The sequence below is a fragment of the Arachis stenosperma genome, chromosome 6, assembly GCF_014773155.1.
Source record: "Arachis stenosperma cultivar V10309 chromosome 6, arast.V10309.gnm1.PFL2, whole genome shotgun sequence".
NCBI classification, from domain to species: Eukaryota; Viridiplantae; Streptophyta; class Magnoliopsida; order Fabales; family Fabaceae; genus Arachis; species Arachis stenosperma.
The window spans coordinates 5,256,839-5,275,596 of NC_080382.1; the positions used below are offsets into that span (position 1 = coordinate 5,256,839).

General features: G+C 31.3%; 2 protein-coding genes and 1 pseudogene across 3 annotated transcripts; all 3 read right to left on the minus strand.

Annotated features, from left to right (window-relative positions):
- Positions 1-92: 92 nt before the first annotated feature.
- LOC130932380 (ubiquitin-like-specific protease 1A) lies at positions 93-3,031 on the minus strand. 2 transcript variants are annotated; one of them, XM_057861699.1, is made up of 12 exons: positions 2,819-3,031; positions 2,522-2,551; positions 2,334-2,402; positions 1,922-2,211; positions 1,637-1,732; positions 1,447-1,544; positions 1,256-1,340; positions 1,066-1,161; positions 871-960; positions 526-782; positions 353-422; positions 93-269 (listed from the first exon to the last, which is right to left on the minus strand). In XM_057861699.1, exons 5-12 carry the CDS (start codon positions 1,658-1,660, stop codon positions 138-140), a joined length of 852 nt encoding a protein of 283 aa, XP_057717682.1. In that variant the 5' UTR covers positions 1,661-1,732; positions 1,922-2,211; positions 2,334-2,402; positions 2,522-2,551; positions 2,819-3,031; the 3' UTR covers positions 93-137. The 2 variants fall into 2 exon arrangements, with proteins under 2 accessions (XP_057717682.1, XP_057717681.1); XM_057861698.1 differs by having other exon boundaries at positions 2,522-2,557.
- Positions 3,032-6,442: 3,411 nt separating this feature from the next.
- LOC130932398 (U-box domain-containing protein 9-like) lies at positions 6,443-8,035 on the minus strand (annotated as a pseudogene).
- A 1,298-nt stretch (positions 8,036-9,333) lies between these two features.
- LOC130936446 (E3 ubiquitin-protein ligase At3g02290-like) lies at positions 9,334-10,443 on the minus strand. Its single transcript, XM_057866514.1, has one exon. The coding sequence runs from the start codon at positions 10,111-10,113 to the stop codon at positions 9,427-9,429; it is 687 nt and encodes a 228-aa protein (XP_057722497.1). The 5' UTR covers positions 10,114-10,443; the 3' UTR covers positions 9,334-9,426.
- Positions 10,444-18,758: the final 8,315 nt, after the last annotated feature.

Genomic DNA, 18,758 nt, shown 5'->3' on the forward strand with positions numbered 1-18,758 from the left:
AAATATAAAGATAAAGTGTACTTCAAATAAGTTTAAAATGGCCTAATCAATCCATAACTTAACTAAATAAATGTTTTCTTAAGAGACACGATTACGATTAATAAATTTTTAACTAGAGACGTCTCAAAATCCTAAGTTTAAAGGACAGACTGCTGCATCTTTTTATTCCAGTCAGCAACAGCAAGGTCTTTTATCGTATCCCGCTTCGGGTTGTGCCATTTGTACACCAAATCCACAGCCAATCGCATTCTTGAGTAGTCGTTGACAACCTAACAGACATTAACAATGATATTATTTAACTAAATAAACCCAAAAAACTAAACATTATAAAATCAATGGACGATTTTCCTACCCATGGCTTATTGACGCCCCAATAGTGATTGAGGATCATCCATTCAGCGACCCAAATACCACAATCATTCCTTCAAGACAATTCAAGGCACACATTAACAAAGCAATATTATAAAAGAACAAACAGCCAGACAAATTAACTTGTACTCTGAAAATTCATATATCTAAACTTACGACTTGGCTTTTTGTTGTGGGACAGCTGGCTCAGAGAATTTATATTTAGAAAATTGAAGGTTTTCATGTGAAGGTGTTTCTTGGAAATTTTTGTCGGATACAAACTTCTCAAGATAAGTTAACACATCATCAATGACACCCTTACGCACTGTCATTGATGTATAGCCCTTGAACGAGTCCATATACCTCACGGTCTTATAAAGCAGATTAACCACTATGAGAAACCAATGATCATTAAGGTGAATTGGCACAAAAATCTACAACATTCAAAAAATAATTTTTAATAAAAATAGCATTGAAATATTAATATTCCAATTAATTGAATGTTGACCGGAATTAACGAACCTCATGTAAACCGCCGAGGTCTCCCATAAAGTTATCCTTGATGTATTTCATTGTGCCGGAACATTTCTGTTTCGAACTTAACACAATTTGCTACATTGCATATTGAACTAAGTGAGGAATCTTATTATATTTATAAATTAGCTAGGAAGATATATTTATATTGAAGAGTAAATTTTGAATTGCAAATAAACTTACAGAGAATGTCGGTGGCAAAAACCATTGGGTCCTTAATTTGATATTACTTGGCCCAAATGGCCCTTTGGTCATCATCGAACAAACTAAGGTAAGGACCTATGGATTAAAGACAATCACAGTTATGCTACACTAATCCAAATTTTATAAATTTGCAAGCATAACAAAGAAATAATGCTGAAATAATTCTTACATCACCAATAATTGGCTTGCCGGGCATAATAGTCAGAAGAGTCTCGCGTGTGCCCATACAATGATCGTCTGGGATAAGCACTTCCCTTAAATCATGAAAAAGAATATTATACTATGGTCGTAGAAAATATTAAAAAAATAATTACATGACAAATCAACAATTCAAATGAGATTTAAATTAATTTTACTTACTTCGGATCTAAATTGTTTCCAAAAATGTAAGCAGCAATGGCCAGCTCATATTCAAAAAATTTCATCTCTTTAGTTGGTCGAAATAAAAGGTCCAAACACTATAAAAACAATGTCAACATTAATTATTTAGTCAAAAGTGTACACACAAAATTCTATTAATAACAATGTTATCCTAAAGACCGAAACTTACATGTGGCATGTCATCTCCGTCCATGTTTGGATTGAAATGATCGTAATAAAGCCATGAACAGCCTGGAGGAAGTTTCTTCCCAAAATGTAATTCTTTCTGCAAATTCAAAAAAATATAACAATTAATTTAAGAAGTAAAACAAATATGAAAGATATAATAGAGAATTTGGTAATGATGTTAATGCTTTGATTATCACAATATAAATGATGTTAATGTTTTTTTTTTAAATTAACAATAATTAAAAATAAAAAATAAATTGTGACATTTGTTAAAAAAATATAAAACCTTAACTTCAGAGACTGGTAATCCATGCTTTTTTCCTTTGCACCTCGGTGTCCTTTTTTCGTTACTGGCTCGTCACCCAAATACATTGCAGGGTTGGCGTCAAGGAAGCGTTTCAAACTGTCTGACGGTGGTGTAACAGCTGGAGCAGTATTCGAAAGCTTGACACCATGACTCTCAATTTTTGATGAAGAACCAGCCATTTCCACAAACTTTGGCAGAACCGTTGTTATTCCATCCACAACAGCTTCGCGTATCATCGCTAACAGTGCATCAACAACATCCTTTCCAAGCTTCAAGATGCCATAAAATAAGACATGCATTACTAAATAATAAGGTAACAACATAGCAAATCTAGACATCACAAAAGATAACTACACACATGTTTAAAAAAACTTGCTAAAAAAGCAGTTACCTTCTCATCCAAAGCAGAAAAGTGCATGTTCGATTCTCCCTTAGAAGTTACAGAGGCTGTCGGTGTTTGCTAGTCAAACCAAATAAATTTCACTATTGATATTAGAATTAAAGAAAAATAGAAGATAAAAACATATTACAAAAGATTGATAATCATATTTTTTGTTTTACAAAAACAAGTATGATTACCTTACTCATCCTCTTTGCTCCACCAATTTACTGTGCCTGACAAAAAAAGAGTGCTTAGTTTTAAAACATCAAGTAAAACGCTGTTATTTATAGCGATAATCAACAAAAAAGGTGCAGAAATCTAATTTTATTAGAAAGTTTTCCTAATAAATAATAACAATATTCTAATTTCAAATCTGATATTCAAAATCAAATTTAATCTAGTAATTTAAAAAAAAAATTCTCCAAATAATAAAGTTAATCCAATTTACGATATCATATTCTAATTAAAGATTTTATATTGAAATTCTAATTTACCCATTTGTTATGAGAGTGGCCTGCTTCCACGAATCTCCATCGTTGCTATGAGAAATCACAAACCACCACTCAGGAATGGTCAAAAGAAGGGACGAAGAGATGTGGCTGCAATTGTTATGCGTAGGCTGTGTTATCTCCGTAATCTCAACAGCAGTGGCTGCAATTGTTGAGGTAAAAAGAAGGCACGAAAGAATGTCGGGAGGCATTGGGGATGCGAGACCTGGAGAAGAGAATAGAAGACTGTGAATGGAAGGGGAAGGAAAAGAGAAAAATGTGAAGCAGAAATGAAGAAATGAAAGAGTATAGAAGAGAAACAAAGAGCGCAGCAGTAGGGTTTCATAATTTCCCAAATATCTGTATCATTTTTTTATTTATATATTTATTTTAAAATTAAATTAAGACAACTTTATTATCATTTAAAATTAAATGCTAATAGATAAATATAATAATAATAGAATGAAAATAGTAGAACATTTAAGACTTATATTTTAAATAAATCAAATTATATAGTTAATATTAAATAAATTAAATTAAATATTTTTGTCTTATTTATCAATTATACTACCAATTCATATATTAATATTAAATAATCACTATTATATTAAATTATTTGATATTTGAATATCTAAATAAATTAATTATTAGATATGATATTTTTTTATTTTTTTTCTAATTTAAACTTTAATATGAATACAAGATAGATAAACCCTTATATTATTCGGAAAAAGATAATATTCTAATTTACTACTAATTATACTAAATATAAATTATACTATAATTGTACAAATAATTTACTCTTCATTTATTAGGTGTGTGAATATGTGGACTTGCATATCAGATCTGCATATACATATTCACGACTAATCGATTTAGATAATCAAACATAGCAATTAATATTTTCTTAATTATAATTTAGAGTTAAATACTAATGAATAAATATAACAAATACATACAAATGAATAAAGTATTTTTTTATTCAAAATTTACATCTAAATTATATATTTTTGTTAATTATTTTTAAAAAATTATGAAAAGAACTCAATTCAATTATGACATACTAATTCTATCTGACATTTGACATTGTAAAATCCTATAATTAAATCAACTTAAAAATATGTATAAATCCTTACAAAAAATTGGCAACATTAACTTAAAATATGTATAAATAATTATAATAACAAAGAAATAATAATAATAATAATAATAATAATAATAATAATAATAATAATAATAATAATAATAATAATAATAATAATAATAATAATAATAATAAGTGGGCTATAGTTTACATATACATTCGAAATTTTAAAAAATTAATTTTTATAAATATTATAAAAATTATTCTCACTTAATAATTTTTATATTAAAGGTTTTTTTATAATTAAATATCTCTAATAGTCTTTTATCGTATTTTTTAAATTGAATCTTACACAATTTTTGAATCCAGTGATACAAATGGACAAAAACTCTAACTTCAGTTGTACAGTGGAGAAATAAAAATCTTGAATAGTTATACTTTAAACATGTATTAATGTCATTAAGGTATAATGTAAAAAATGCTAACAAGTAAAAATCATAATTATAGAAACCAAACCCAAAACTATTACTTTTTTTTTAAAGCATATAATATTATAACAATTAACAAAATCTCATATTTTTAATTATCATTTTTATTTTTATTTTTTTATATATATTAATCTTTTTTGTAAAAAGTCAATATTTTTAGGTTATTTTTTATTTCTTTCTTTCTTTTAAACCTATTTTTTTCTATTTATCTATCATATTCAAGAGACAAATATATTTTTAGAGTATTGATAAAATAGTCTCTTTAGATTGGTATCCATCCTAGACCAACAAAAAATTTATCGCATCCTACAATCACACCAATCCTTTTAGAGTGTGGATCTTATCCGATGCGATGACAGTGTGGATAAGATAATATTCACCATTGTTTTCATCGGCGCTTATGTTAGATAAGGTTTGGAAGAGCGACAAAGACTGAGAGACTGAGATTGAGAGGTAGAAACTGAAAGACCGAAATTGAAATAAGTCTCAGTATTATATTTGGTGTAAAGTGAAAGACAGAGATTATATAAAAAGCTTTAATTTAATTTGTACACAGAGTAAACTTGAAATTAATTAATTGAAATGATGATATTTTAGGTGTATAATGTTATTAAAGTTGCAGTATTCGTCCCACCAAATTTCAGTCTCATGTCCCCACTTTTTAGAGGTACTTCTAAAATTTTGGGAACAGATACTAAAATTTTAGTACTAATTTCTGAACTAACAAACATGATACCGAGTCTCAGTCTCCCAGTCTTCGTCCTAGATACTAAAATTTTTGTTTTCTCTTTTTCTTACTTTGGCTGTCTTTTATGTCATAAAAAGGATCTTAATTTTTTTCAGTACCATATTAAATTCACATTAATATATAAGTTCAAATTAAAGTTCAAAATCTGCCATCAACATCATCACTTTAACTTATCAAACTGTTAATGAAGTAAGTTCGAGTTGGCTATCGTTCTTCCTTAACTCAATTATAAATCCATAAATAAATCAAATTCATGATGTCACTATATTAATACAACAATAATTTATCATTATTTTATTTTAATACTTGATTAAATATTTAAATTTACATTAATTGCTATTATTTTATTTTAAATTTGATCCTGAATAAATTTATTTTCATTAGCTATTGTTACAAAAATAATTTTAATGAATATACTCTATTTAAGTGAATTAAGTTATTAAACATAATATTTAGATCGAATTTTGAGAATAGAATAATATTTTAAATTTTATTCATACTTCAAAATCTCGTGATTAATGTAATTTACATAGTTATACCGATATTTTGTTTCCTAATGTATTAGATATGATATGATTTTATTCTTAGATCTTTATTATTGCATTAATCAATAATTTTTTTTAATCTTAAAAAATTTTATACTTACATTAAAATAAAAATTTTCACTTCTAGTTGAATATTGGTCATTTTTTATAAAGAAAAGGTATATATATCTTGCATTTCATATATAGTTAAAATTGATTATATCATTAGAAAAAGGAAGGAAAATTTTGACATAAAAACTATGTGATTTCATTCTTAAAGATTGATCATCATTCAAAGAAAAAAAAGTAATTAAGGATCTCAATTAATAATCCATGATTTAAGTAAAACAACACAAAATTGATATATACACTAGCAAAATCATTAGATAAGAAAAGGATTCTTACATTAAAAATAACTGAGTTTTTTGTTTAATGAAAAGGTTTGATTGGTTTAAATTATTAAACTAAAATATTTTTCGTATAAAATGTTAAATTTAAAGATATTATAACTACTCCAACTGATCCAATTGAATTTAGTAAAGTCACGTGAAATCATCTCCTATGGATTCATAGAATTTAATTTATTTTATGTAATATTAAGTTACTCTGAATATATACTAATCAATGCTATGTCTATGGCTTTCTTGTCTTTTCCATCAACCTCATGGATCCCATTTTTTGCTCTCCTCATTTGCATCCTCTCTTCAAGTTGCAATTCAATTTTGCTACTTGTGCTAGGCACATAATTAAATTGAAACATAGTTATACAATATTTTGGATAATAGATAATAAATGTATAGATTTAAATTATCTTAAAGGATCAGTAAAAAATATACTGAAGCTGTGTGTATAGAACATGAACAAAGGCCGTGCTATAGTATCTTAATCTCAAGGAAGCTTAAAAATAGACAAATTCATAGGGAAAAGGAACTTCTAAATTATTGGACTACAAACATAATGGCAGCATCTTTCACGGCTAAAGGCTGTCCCTCCTCTAAAAGGTCAAGCAAATGTTTGATGGCTCTGACTTTCCAATGATGTGCTTGTTGCAGTTAAGAGCCGATAATGTGAAAATGGCTGCTGCGGCATTGCTCCTTGTTTGAATTGTTCCGGATTTGAAGGCATCAATGAGAAGAGCAATGACAGTTGGATCCTCTCCAAAGACTTTCTTATTATCGTCATGAATTGAGAGATTTAGAATAGTTGTAATCAAGTCCTCATGGAGATCGGGGTGAACATGAGCCGTATTAGGAGATAATTGACTGAGCAACTGCGGAATCACATCAACGGACTCCCCAAAGAGGGTTCTAAAGGAAGGCATTCTCTTTGTTAGGAGGCAAAGCTCTCTTGCAGCTTCTTTCTGATCAGGGACAGACAATGACAGCTTATGAAGTAATGAATCCAAGTGGTCTCTATCCGCGTTACTTACTACTTGGTTGATGTCCTGAACCGGCTTTGGCATCTCAATTGCATGCTCTTTACACCACTGCGCAATCATGTCCCGGACCAAGCAATTTGGAGTAAGATTAGTGTGAGAAAGCACTTGTTGGGTTTGAGGGCATGTTCTGTGCCCTTCATCCAACCACCTCTGAATGTATGCCCGATCATAAGTCTGCATTTGGCAACACATCAATGAATGAAAACACCACCACAGATTTCTACTCTCTTGTTACAACTATTGGAGAGCTCAGCCTCAGAGCCATTATTCTCCCAATGCACACAATAACCTAGTCTCAATCTATGAACAAATCCAAACAAGAACTAAACATGCAGCCAGTGCACCCCAAAAAAATATGAAATTGATCTCACTAATGGATCAAAAATCAAGGAATGAGTTGAAAAGGGATGATTTTGATTCCAAGGCACAATCCATAATTCTGCATTACGTCAATAATGGGAACCACTCTGTTCTATTTACCATTAGCAGATAAAACTAAATAATTTTACCAACAAATAAAATAAAAAGTACAGAACAATAATGAACAGAACAATTGGGTTGTCGGAGAGGCAAGGAACATGCGGAAGCGGTTAGATGCCTAAAAAGGAAGAACATAAAAAAAAATAAATAAAACAGCGTGAAGAGAAAAAAAAAAGTAAATAAAATTGAAGGGGAAAGGAGGAAAGAGTGACCTGTCCGGTGGCCAAGATAACAGGATCCGTCATCAACTCGGTGGAAATGGGGCATCGAAATTCAGGAGGAACGGGGAAGCTGAAATCATCGAAGGATGAGGGCGATGCTCTCTTCAAATCCCTAAGAGTCGATAGAGTGGCGATGGCGTCTTCAGCGTGGCGCGTGGTGTAATCGTCGTCCTCCACGATGGCCTTCACCAGCCCCCTCAGCTTCTCCTTCAATTCCGCCGCCTGTGTAAAAGGAAGGATGTTTCAGGAGCCATCAATTTGCTGAAGGAGATGCGTGCTTGTAGGCATGAACCGTGGATCAAACATTTAATGGAAGGCGTGCGAGTGCGACTGAGTGCGAGATGGTGACGACTGGCGACACGGAGAGCGACGAAAACCTTGAGTTGAGTGCGAGACCCGAGACGAGAGAGGGAGAAAGCTTGAGATCGCGATAGTGAGCAGAGAGATGAGACGAAGGAGACGAAGGAGATGCTGATTGCTGGGGCTAGGGGTTTTTTGGGGTTAGATTGAGAAATTGGTGAGCCACTGAGATTGGGTTTGTCTTGGCTTGGGCTTGGGCTACTAAGAGTTAGGGTTTTTTTTTTAAGGACGTAATTGTATTACCAAAAAAAGGACTTAATTGTAATTTTATATTTTTATAGATTTAAATGTCTATAAAATAAAATTAAGGATATATTTGTCATTTTGATGAAAAATTTAAATATGATTTGGTTCAAATTATGTAAACCGATCGGATCAAATCGGATCTAATAATTATAATCAACCGATTTTATTTTAGTTTAATCAAAATATTTTATTGACCGGTTTAATATTTTGTCCAATAACAATGTGACACGCATACCGTTTTTAAAAAAAGACGTTTTTGATGTGTTTATCAGAGTGGCCACCTTTTTTTTTTTACAATCCAATTTTTCTTTCACAATAACATCTTTTTCTCGCTATCTATCTATTTTTTTACGCTCTAAATCCTGGACACATTATTCTATATCTTACATATATATCTTCTGCTGTGATACATAATTCTTCCCTTGATTGAAAATGAAGATTAAATAAAAATAATATATCATTCTATACAAATAATTTTATTTATATAATTTATTAAACTACTCTTTTATTTTAATCCATAACAATAATAAAAAAATTGTGTAATCTACAAATTCAATCAAACAGAATATATAAAATTAATTATAATTTTAGTCTTTATTATCTTATCTTATCTTATTTTTATGTTATCTTTTTATTTTATCTTTTTTTTTATTTTTATTTTTTTTTATTCCTAAAATTTGCAGAGTTCATTTTATCTGCAAAATGCATCATTGGTCAAATGTAAAATTGCAAGAGCACTGGGATCAAATTAAAAGAGAAGAAAGAAATTCTTGAAAAGAGAAACTGTTGAAACCATGAGAAAGTTTCCATCTAAAATTGCCTTATCCTTTTTTCTCATAATAAGTTTTGGCAATAGAAACATGGATGATATTGAACTCACAATAATGGTTAAGCAAACTCGTATATATACTTATGTACATGACAAGGCTTAATCTGAAGTATTCACAATGTCTATAATTTGTTTTTGTATCTTTGCTTTCCTTTGTTGCTGACTTCATCTACGACACAAAACTTTTAACTCAAGATTACATCGTTTCATCAAATACCATCACCTTCCCACAAACTGGACAGGTGTCACTTCTCTCCATCCACTCATAAATGCAACCAAGATGAAAATGATGAGAGCATTTTGTCACTATCTTCGGATTCTCTTCAGTATATTCTTCAAGACAAGTTGGACAGCAATCCTCCTCTTCTGAGGACGAATAGACAAGTCCAACTCCAGTGGTAGGTTCTGCTGATGAAAGCCTTATTAAAGACTTAGAATGGTATTCTTTGGATCCATCTTCACTGGCACGTTCATGCCACTCGTTGCTTGAAGTTAAAGATTGTTGGTCATCCTCATCTAGATCACTTCTTAGAGGTTCTGCCTCATCATTCACATGACTTGAACCCCTCTCACGTCGTGAAACTAGTCTATCATGCTGAGAGCGGAAATGCCTTGGGTCTGCATCATAAGGCATTGGCCTTGGAGGAGAGCGGTACATGTCATATAGAGAATTATCAAGTGATGCTGTGGAAGTCATAGATGCTGCCCCCTGTATAGATGAAGGAATTGCCTGCATTTCCCCTCTACGGAATATTGATGCATACGCATTCAAAAAGTTCTGTAAGACGGAATTGATGCACCCACCGTTCCTATATACAGGACTATTTGGATTCATATCATCTTCAAAATCATTAACACTCAAACAACAACAAACAGAACCCATTATTCCAGTCTCAATAGTCAATATCTTTTTCTCTCTTTTAACTTGAAATTTCCTCCAAATTATCAATTGAAACAAGGTCACCAAACACTGATGCTGCTACATGCACCCCTTGAGGAAAGGAGCCTCCAACAGCAACAGCTATGAATTATATTCACAAATAAATACACAAAGGAGAGAGGATTCTAAGCTCGCAGAAGTCAAAATGCCTCCGCAAACCAGTACCCTCCCTCTTCTGTTAAGACGATCTACAATATGGATAAGCAAACTCTTCTTCTCTTGATCACCTCAGAGAAAAAAAAGAGAATTTTTTGAATGATGATGATGAATTGATGATGAGAGAAAGAGAGAATGTGGAATTTAAAGAAAGAAAGATAAAAGTAAAAATAAGATGAGATAAAAAAATAATAAAAAGATAAGATAAGATAAGATAATAAAAATTAAAATTATAATTGAATCTATGTATTTTGTTAGCTTGAATTTGTGGGACACAAAACTTTTTTATTGTTGTCATGGATTAAAATAAAAGAGTAGTTTAATATAATTTCTACAAAATATTTCAATCACCTTCATCATTAATTATTTTGTTAAGCGACTTCTATTTATTTAATCAACCATATTAAATATATACTAAATATTAACTATAAAGTTAATTAACAATATATATACATAATAAAATACAAAATATAATAAATTAAATTTTATATATTTATATATAAATATATTCTGATTGATTTGATAATTAATTTTTTAGTTGTATATAATATTTTTGTTCTTCAACAAAGATTTGGTTGAACCGAACTAATTAATTCTTAATAATCAATATTTTAGAATATTGATGATTTAATTAAAAAATTCTAATTATTTACTAAATTAATTGGTACTTTTAATTTCTCAATAACTTTTTAAAGAATTATTATCTATTTGCAGCATATATGGAAGAAAAATCGGAATTAAATATTAGATTAAATGAATTGGAAGGACACGGATATATGAAAGGTGGGGAGTGGATCCTCTCCGGTGAATAAAAAACTGGATGGTGTGCAGTGTTTAATCTAACCATTTATCACTCTCTCTCTCTCTTATTTATTTCTAGTCTCACTATTAAAATTAAAAGTGAGAGATTACACTGTATTTTATCAAGTGTTAAAAAAATAGAAAGGATCCATTTCCATGAAAGGCGTGGGAGAAAGTCTTAAATGGTGTACTCTTTGCTGCCGTTCGATGTCGCCAAAGTCATGCCAAAAATGTTGCTTTTCAAAACCTCCACCTCCACCTGCGGATTACTAAAAAAGAATTAATGTGTTAGAATTTAGAACTAGAGTAATATTATGTTAAAAAAAAAGGTTTCGGTAAGGGGTAAAGATTATTTTTTTTTTTTGAATCAAAGAAAGTTTATAAAAAAAGTTATCCATTAAGTATAAATTTTTAGTCTTGACCTAATTTTATTCTTTGTTAAAAAAATTCCTAAGAAATAATACATATTATTGAGATAAGATGTGGAGAATAAAAATTTAAATATGAATCTCTCTTTTTTTTATTCTTTGAGAGATAACTCATGTCTCCTGACTCATTTCAGTCCAAAAGAAAAAATTAGAAGTAATAAATTAAAATACAAAAATGAAATATAAAGAGAAAAATTGTTTCATTGGAATCCGTTTGATTTTTTATTTTATTTTACGGTGAACAGAATTTCATTAACTAGAAATTAAAAATCTGACTTTATAGACACAGATTTATCATTCTAAATGTTGTAAAAGATAGAGATGTATAAATAGAAGACTTTATTATTAATATAATTAGCTCAATAATTATTATATATATATAATAATATTATATGTTGTATTGTGTATATATACAAAGATAAGGAAAAGTATTAAAAATAAAGAGAGAGAAATTTGCATTTGATACTATCTCAATATAATAAAGATGGTTAATATTGCTATTAATATTATATGTAAAGAGTAATAGAAAATAGAATTTAAAATACTTATAAAATAAAAGAAGAGAAAGAATTGTAATAGTAATATAAGAAGAAGGGTATTTGATTGCAACATAAAAGAGAGAAGTATTCGTAAGAAGAGAGAGAGAAAGAGAGTATATTAGCTTTCTTTTATTGCTGTTGTTTTTGTGTGTAATTGTTAAAGGCTTATGCCTCTATTTATATACGTACATGAGGTAAATTTTCAACTTCATATTAAATGAAGTCATTCTTGAGAAACTACATATCATGGAAAATGGGCATCCGCGTAAGGATGATAAAGTATCCTTATCACAACACTCCCCCTTGGATGACCATTTAGGATTATTGCCTCATTAAAACCTTACTAAAGAAAACCCTGTGGGAAAAACCTTAGTGAAGGAAAAAGAGTATAATATCCTTTGTGATGGTGACTGCCTCATTAAAAACCTTGTCAAGAAAAACCCAATGGGAAAAAACCTGACCAAGGAAAAAAGAGTACAGTCTCCCCCTCTTGCCGACATCATTTAACGTCTCGAAATCGGCGCATCCCAATCTCATGTACCACTCTTTCAAAGGAGGATTTTGGGAGTGACTTTGTAAACAAGTCTGCCAGATTGTCACTTGAGCGGATCTGTTGGACATCAATTGTCCCTTGATTTTGAAGATCATGAGTGAAGAAGAATTTGGGAGAAATATGCTTTGTTCTATCACCTTTGATGTATCCACCCTTAAGTTGAGCAATGCATGCTGTATTATCTTCAAACAGGACGGTTGGAGCTATCTTATGATCAATCAGTCCACATGATGACAGAATATATTGAATCAGACTCCTCAGCCAAAAACACTCGCGACTAGCTTCATGAATCGCCAGTATTTCAGCATGATTAGAGGATGTTGCAGCAATCGTCTGTTTAGTGGACCTCCAAGATATAGCTGTACCACCATATGTAAACAGATATCCTGTTTGAGATCTCCCTTTATGTGGATCAGACAAGTAGCCAGCATCTGCATAGCCAACTAGTTGTGACTTGGATCCATAGGGGTAAAACAATCCCATATCAACCGTTCCATGAAGATATCGAAAAATTTGTTTGATTCCACTCCAATGTATTTTGGTTGGAGAGGAACTATACCTTGCTAGCAAATTCACCGCGAATGATATGTCAGGTCGCGTATTATTAGCAAGATACATTAGTGCTCCAATGGCACTAAGATATGGTACTTCAGGACCAAGGATATCTTCATTTTCTTCTTTAGGACGGAATTGATCCTTTTTCACATCCAAAGATCTTACGATCATTGGCGTACTTAATGGATGTGACTTATCCATATAAAATATTTTCAAGATCTTTTCTGTGTATGTTGTTTGATGAATAAAGATCCCGTCTTTTATATGCTCGATCTGCAGGCCGAGACAAAATTTAGTCTTTCCAAGATCTTTCATCTCAAACTCTTCTTTTAGAGTTTTTATAATTGTTGGAATCTCTTCAGGAGTCCCAATGATATTTAAATCATCAACGTACACAGCAATTATAACGAATCCAGATGCAGATTTCTTTATGAAAACACATGGGCAGATATCATCATTCTTGAATCCGTTTTTGGCCAGATACTCAGTAAGACGATTATACCACATTCGTCCAGATTGCTTTAGACCATATAAAGATCTTTGCAATTTGACTGAGTATAACCCTTGCGAATATTCATTGGATGGTTTAGATATCTTTAATCCTTCAGGGACTTTCATATAGATATCCCGATCTAATGAGCCGTATAAATAGGCTGTTACCACATCCATTAAATGCATATGCAGTTTATGATATGCAGATAAGCTGACCAAATAACGCAAAGTTATCGCATCCACTACAGGGGAATACGTTTCTTCATAATCTATACCGGGCCTTTGTGAAAAACCTTGTGCCACAAGTCGGGCTTTGTATCGCACGACTTCATTTTTCTCATTTCGTTTTCTCACAAATACCCACTTATATCCAACAGGTTTTACATCTTCAGGTGTACGGACTACAGGTCCAAAGACTTCACGTTTTGCAAGTGAGTCTAATTCAGCCTTCATGGCTGCTTCCCATTTTGGCCAATCATTTCTTTGTCGACATTCTTCAACTGATCTTGGCTCAAGATCCTTACTTTCATGCATGATACTAATGCCACATTATATGCAAATATTTCATTGACAATTGTCTTATTTCGGTCCCATTTCTCTCCTGTAAAGACATAATTTATCGAGATCTCATCATTTTCACTATTTTCAGGTACCTGAACGTCTTCTGGCGTTATATCAGAATTTTGGACAACTGCAGGTGTCTTTACTATGTCTTTTTCAACAGGAATATTATTTACCTCTTTTCTCTTTCGAGGATTTTTATCTTTGGAACCGACAGGCCTGCCACGCTTCTGGCGTGTATTTGCTTCCGTGGCTATTTGTCCTACTGGGACATCAATTCGAATTGGGGCATTTTCCGCTGGTATATAAGATTTAGTTATCCTCTTTGTATCGGAAAATGCATCAGGCAATTCATTTGCTATTCTTTGCAAATGTATAATCTTTTGAACTTCTAGTTCACATTGCCCTGATCGAGGATCTAAATGCATCAACGATGATGCATTCCAATTAAGTTCCTTTTCAGGAAGCTTATTCTCTCCCCCTAATGTTGGAAATTTTGATTCATCAAAATGACAATCCGCAAACCGGGCTTTAAACAAATCACCAGTTTGTATCTCAAGATACCTCACTATAGAGGGAGAATCATATCCAACATATATCCCCAATTTTCTTTGGGGTCCCATTTTGGTGCGATTAGGTGGTGCAATGGGAACATATATCGCACACCCAAATATTCTTAAATGGGAAACATTTGGCTGCTGGCCAAAAGCTAATTGTATAGGAGAGAATTGATGATAACTCGTTGGCCTCAAACGAATAAGTGCTGCGGCATGTAAAATAGCATGCCCCCAAACCGAGGTTGGGAGATTTGTTCTCATAAGCAAGGGTCTAGCAATTAATTGGAGGCGCTTAATAAGTGATTCTGCTAACCCATTTTGTGTGTGGACATAAGCTACTGGATGTTCAACACTTATTCCATTAGCCATACAATAAGCATCAAAAGCTTGGGAAGTAAATTCACCAACATTATCAAGACGAATTGCTTTAATTGGATTTTCTGGAAATTGTGCTTTTAATCGAATAATTTGAGCCAGTAATCTCGCAAACGCCAGGTTGCGAGAAGATAATAAGCACACATGTGACCATCTCGAAGATGCGTCTATGAGGACCATAAAATATCTAAAAGATCCACATGGTGGATGAATAGGTCCACATATATCACCTTGAATCCTTTCTAGGAATTCAGGGGACTCAAATCCAATCTTTACTGGTGATGGCTTTAAAATTAGCTTTCCCTGAGAACATGCGGCACAACAAAATTCACTAGTTTTAAGAATCTTCTGGTTCTTTAGTGAATGTCCATGAGAGTTTTCAATAATTCTCCTCATCATGGTTGTTCCCGGATGACCCAAACGGTCGTGCCAAGTTATGAATTCATTTGGGCTAGTAAACTTCTGGTTTACAGTGGCATGTGATTCAATTGCACTAATCTTGGTATAATACAACCCAGATGAAAGAGAGGGTAATTTTTCTAATATAACTTTCTTATTTGAATCATGAGTTGTGATACATAAATACTCATGATTTCCCTCATTCATCGTCTCAACATGATATCCATTTCGGCGAATATCTTTGAAACTCAACAAGTTTCTCAGAGACTTGGTAGATAATAGTGCATTATTTATTATAAATTTTGTTCCTCCAGGAAACAAAATTACAGCTCTTCCGGAGCCTTCTATCACATTGCCTGAGCCAATAATAGTATTAACATATTCCTCTTTTGGCACAAGATGGGTAAAATATATATCACTTTTGAGAATAGTGTGCGAACTTGCACTATCCGCAAGGCATACATCTTCATTACATATCCTTGCCATTCTTCAAAAACAAATAATAAAATGAGTAATATGCACAGTTAAATTGAATACTTGATCAGAATTATTTTTCTAAGAAACACTGTACATAAAATAATGTCATATACTAAAATTTTATTTTAAAATTTGACACATTTAATAATTTCAAAATTCATATTAATATTTCATTATTTATGTACATCACATTTGAAACTTAAATACATAGAAAATAAAACTTAATAAGTTCTTTACATTATTTATTTACATATATACTTCACAATCCCACATATTAAACTATTCCATCATTGATCAAATGACCAATATTTCCTTCAGGGTCCTCAAAGAAATCAGATACATCATAATGAGTGGTGGAGTTCTCAGCATCATTTGAAATAAAATTTGTTTCCTTTCCTTTGTCGTTCTTTTTCAAAGATGCCTGGTAAAGATCGACTAGATGCCTTGGGGTACGACAGGTACGTGACCAATGGCCCTTTCCACCACAGCGGAAACACTTCTCCTCGGTTGATTTATTCTGCCCGATATTCCTTTCTTTGTCCCACTTCTGGTGAGATCCTCTCTTTTGAACATAAATCTTTTTCCTTCCATAATTTTTCTTGTTATTAAAAGCTTGCCATTTACCTCTTCTGGGGTAATGATTTGCCGCATTTACTTCAGGAAATGGGGCGGCGCCAGCTGGGCGCGCTTCATGATTTTTTAATAACAACTCATTGTTGCGCTCGACAACAAGAAGGCAAGAAATTAACTCAGAATATTTTTTAAACCCTTTCTCTCGATACTGCTGCTGCAGGAGCACATTCGAGGCATGGAAGGTTGAGAAAGTTTTCTCCAACATATCATGATCAGTTATTTTTTCCCCACACAATTTCATTCGTGAGGTGATTCGAAACATTGCAGAATTATATTCATTTATAGATTTAAAATCTTGTAAACGCAAATGCGTCCATTCATACCGGGCTTGAGGAAGTATCACCGTTTTCTGATGATTGTACCTTTCTTCAAGGTCTTTCCAAAGATCTGCAGGATCTTTTAATGTGAGATATTCATTTTTCAATCCTTCGTCAAGATGACGACGGAGAAAAATCATGGCTTTAGCTTTATCCTTCTGGGATGCATTATTCTCAGCTTTAATGGTATCTCCAAGATCCATTGAATCAAGATGGATTTCAGCATCTAATATCCATGATAAATAATTGTTTCCAGATATATCAAGAGCATTGAATTCAAGATGAGAGAGCTTCGACATAATGAAAAATTGTTACCTGAGTCTTCCTAAAAATTTGATCAGAGTCTCGTGCTGATAACGTGTTGTAAAAGATAGAGATGTATAAATAGAAGACTTTATTATTAATATAATTAGCTCAATAAGTATTATATATATATAATAATATTATATGTTGTATTGTGTATATATATACAAAGATAAGGAAAAGTATTAAAAATAAAGAGAGAGAAATTTGCATTTGATATTATCTCAATATAATAAAGATGGTTAATATTGCTATTAATATTATATGTAAAGAGTAATAGAAAATAGAATTTAAAATACTTATAAAATAAAAGAAGAGAAAGAATTGTAATAGTAATATAAGAAGAAGGGTATTTGATTGCAACATAAAAGAGAGAAGTATTCGTAAGAAGAGAGAGAGAAAGAGAGTATATTAGCTTTCTTTTATTGCTGTTGTTTTTGTGTGTAATTGTTAAAGGCTTATGCCTCTATTTATATACGTACATGAGGTAAATTTTCAACTTCATATTAAATGAAGTCATTCTTGAGAAACTACATATCATGGAAAATGGGCATCCACGTAAGGATGATAAAGTATCCTTATCACAACACTAAAGAAATTTTCTAAGTGAGTATACTATCATTTTCGCTAAGTTTTTCAAAATAGTCAAACTTTGAGAAAATTTCTAAACAATGTTAACTCTATATATCAAATAGAGTTGATGCTTAATAAATAATAAATATAATTTATAAATTTTATCAATTTATTTTTAATTATTTGCTTAGTTTTTGAAATATCAAAAAATATTTTTTAAATAGTTTATTTGTAAACTAAAAATATATAAAATTTGAGAAAGGTAGAGATAATACTTAATTTAGTATCTAAATTTGTACGTAAGAAATCTCAATTTAATCTCTAAATTTTAATTGTTTCTATTTAGCTAGTTTCAAGCTTTGTGAATATGACTCATGTTAGCCATTAGAATAATTTTAGACGTACAACTGACGTGAATAATTAGATGCTACGCTGGACTTTATAAAATGATGTCCATTATTTTAGCTACCTTAAAACGTTTTTATATTATAGTCGCACTGCGGGTAGTGAATTGAGAAATGAGAATGCTTTTTCTTTAAAATCGATGGATGCATATGTAATTTATTTTAATATTTATAATATCGACATATTTATCGTTGATAAATTTAGACAATAGAGATTCTTTTTTAAAATTAAATGAATTATGTAGATAAAAAGATAAAATGTTAATTTTTTAACTAAAATCGACAAAGTTATCATCGATTTTTCATCGAAGCTCTCGATGTTGCAAATTATTCTTTATTTTGAGATTTTTTATGTTGTTGAATAATCTATAGTCGAGTTTTTTCATCGATATTTTGGATTAAAAAGATTTGTTGTTCGTGTTATGGAAAAAGTGTTTACTCTAACAAAAAGTTCAATATGTAGTG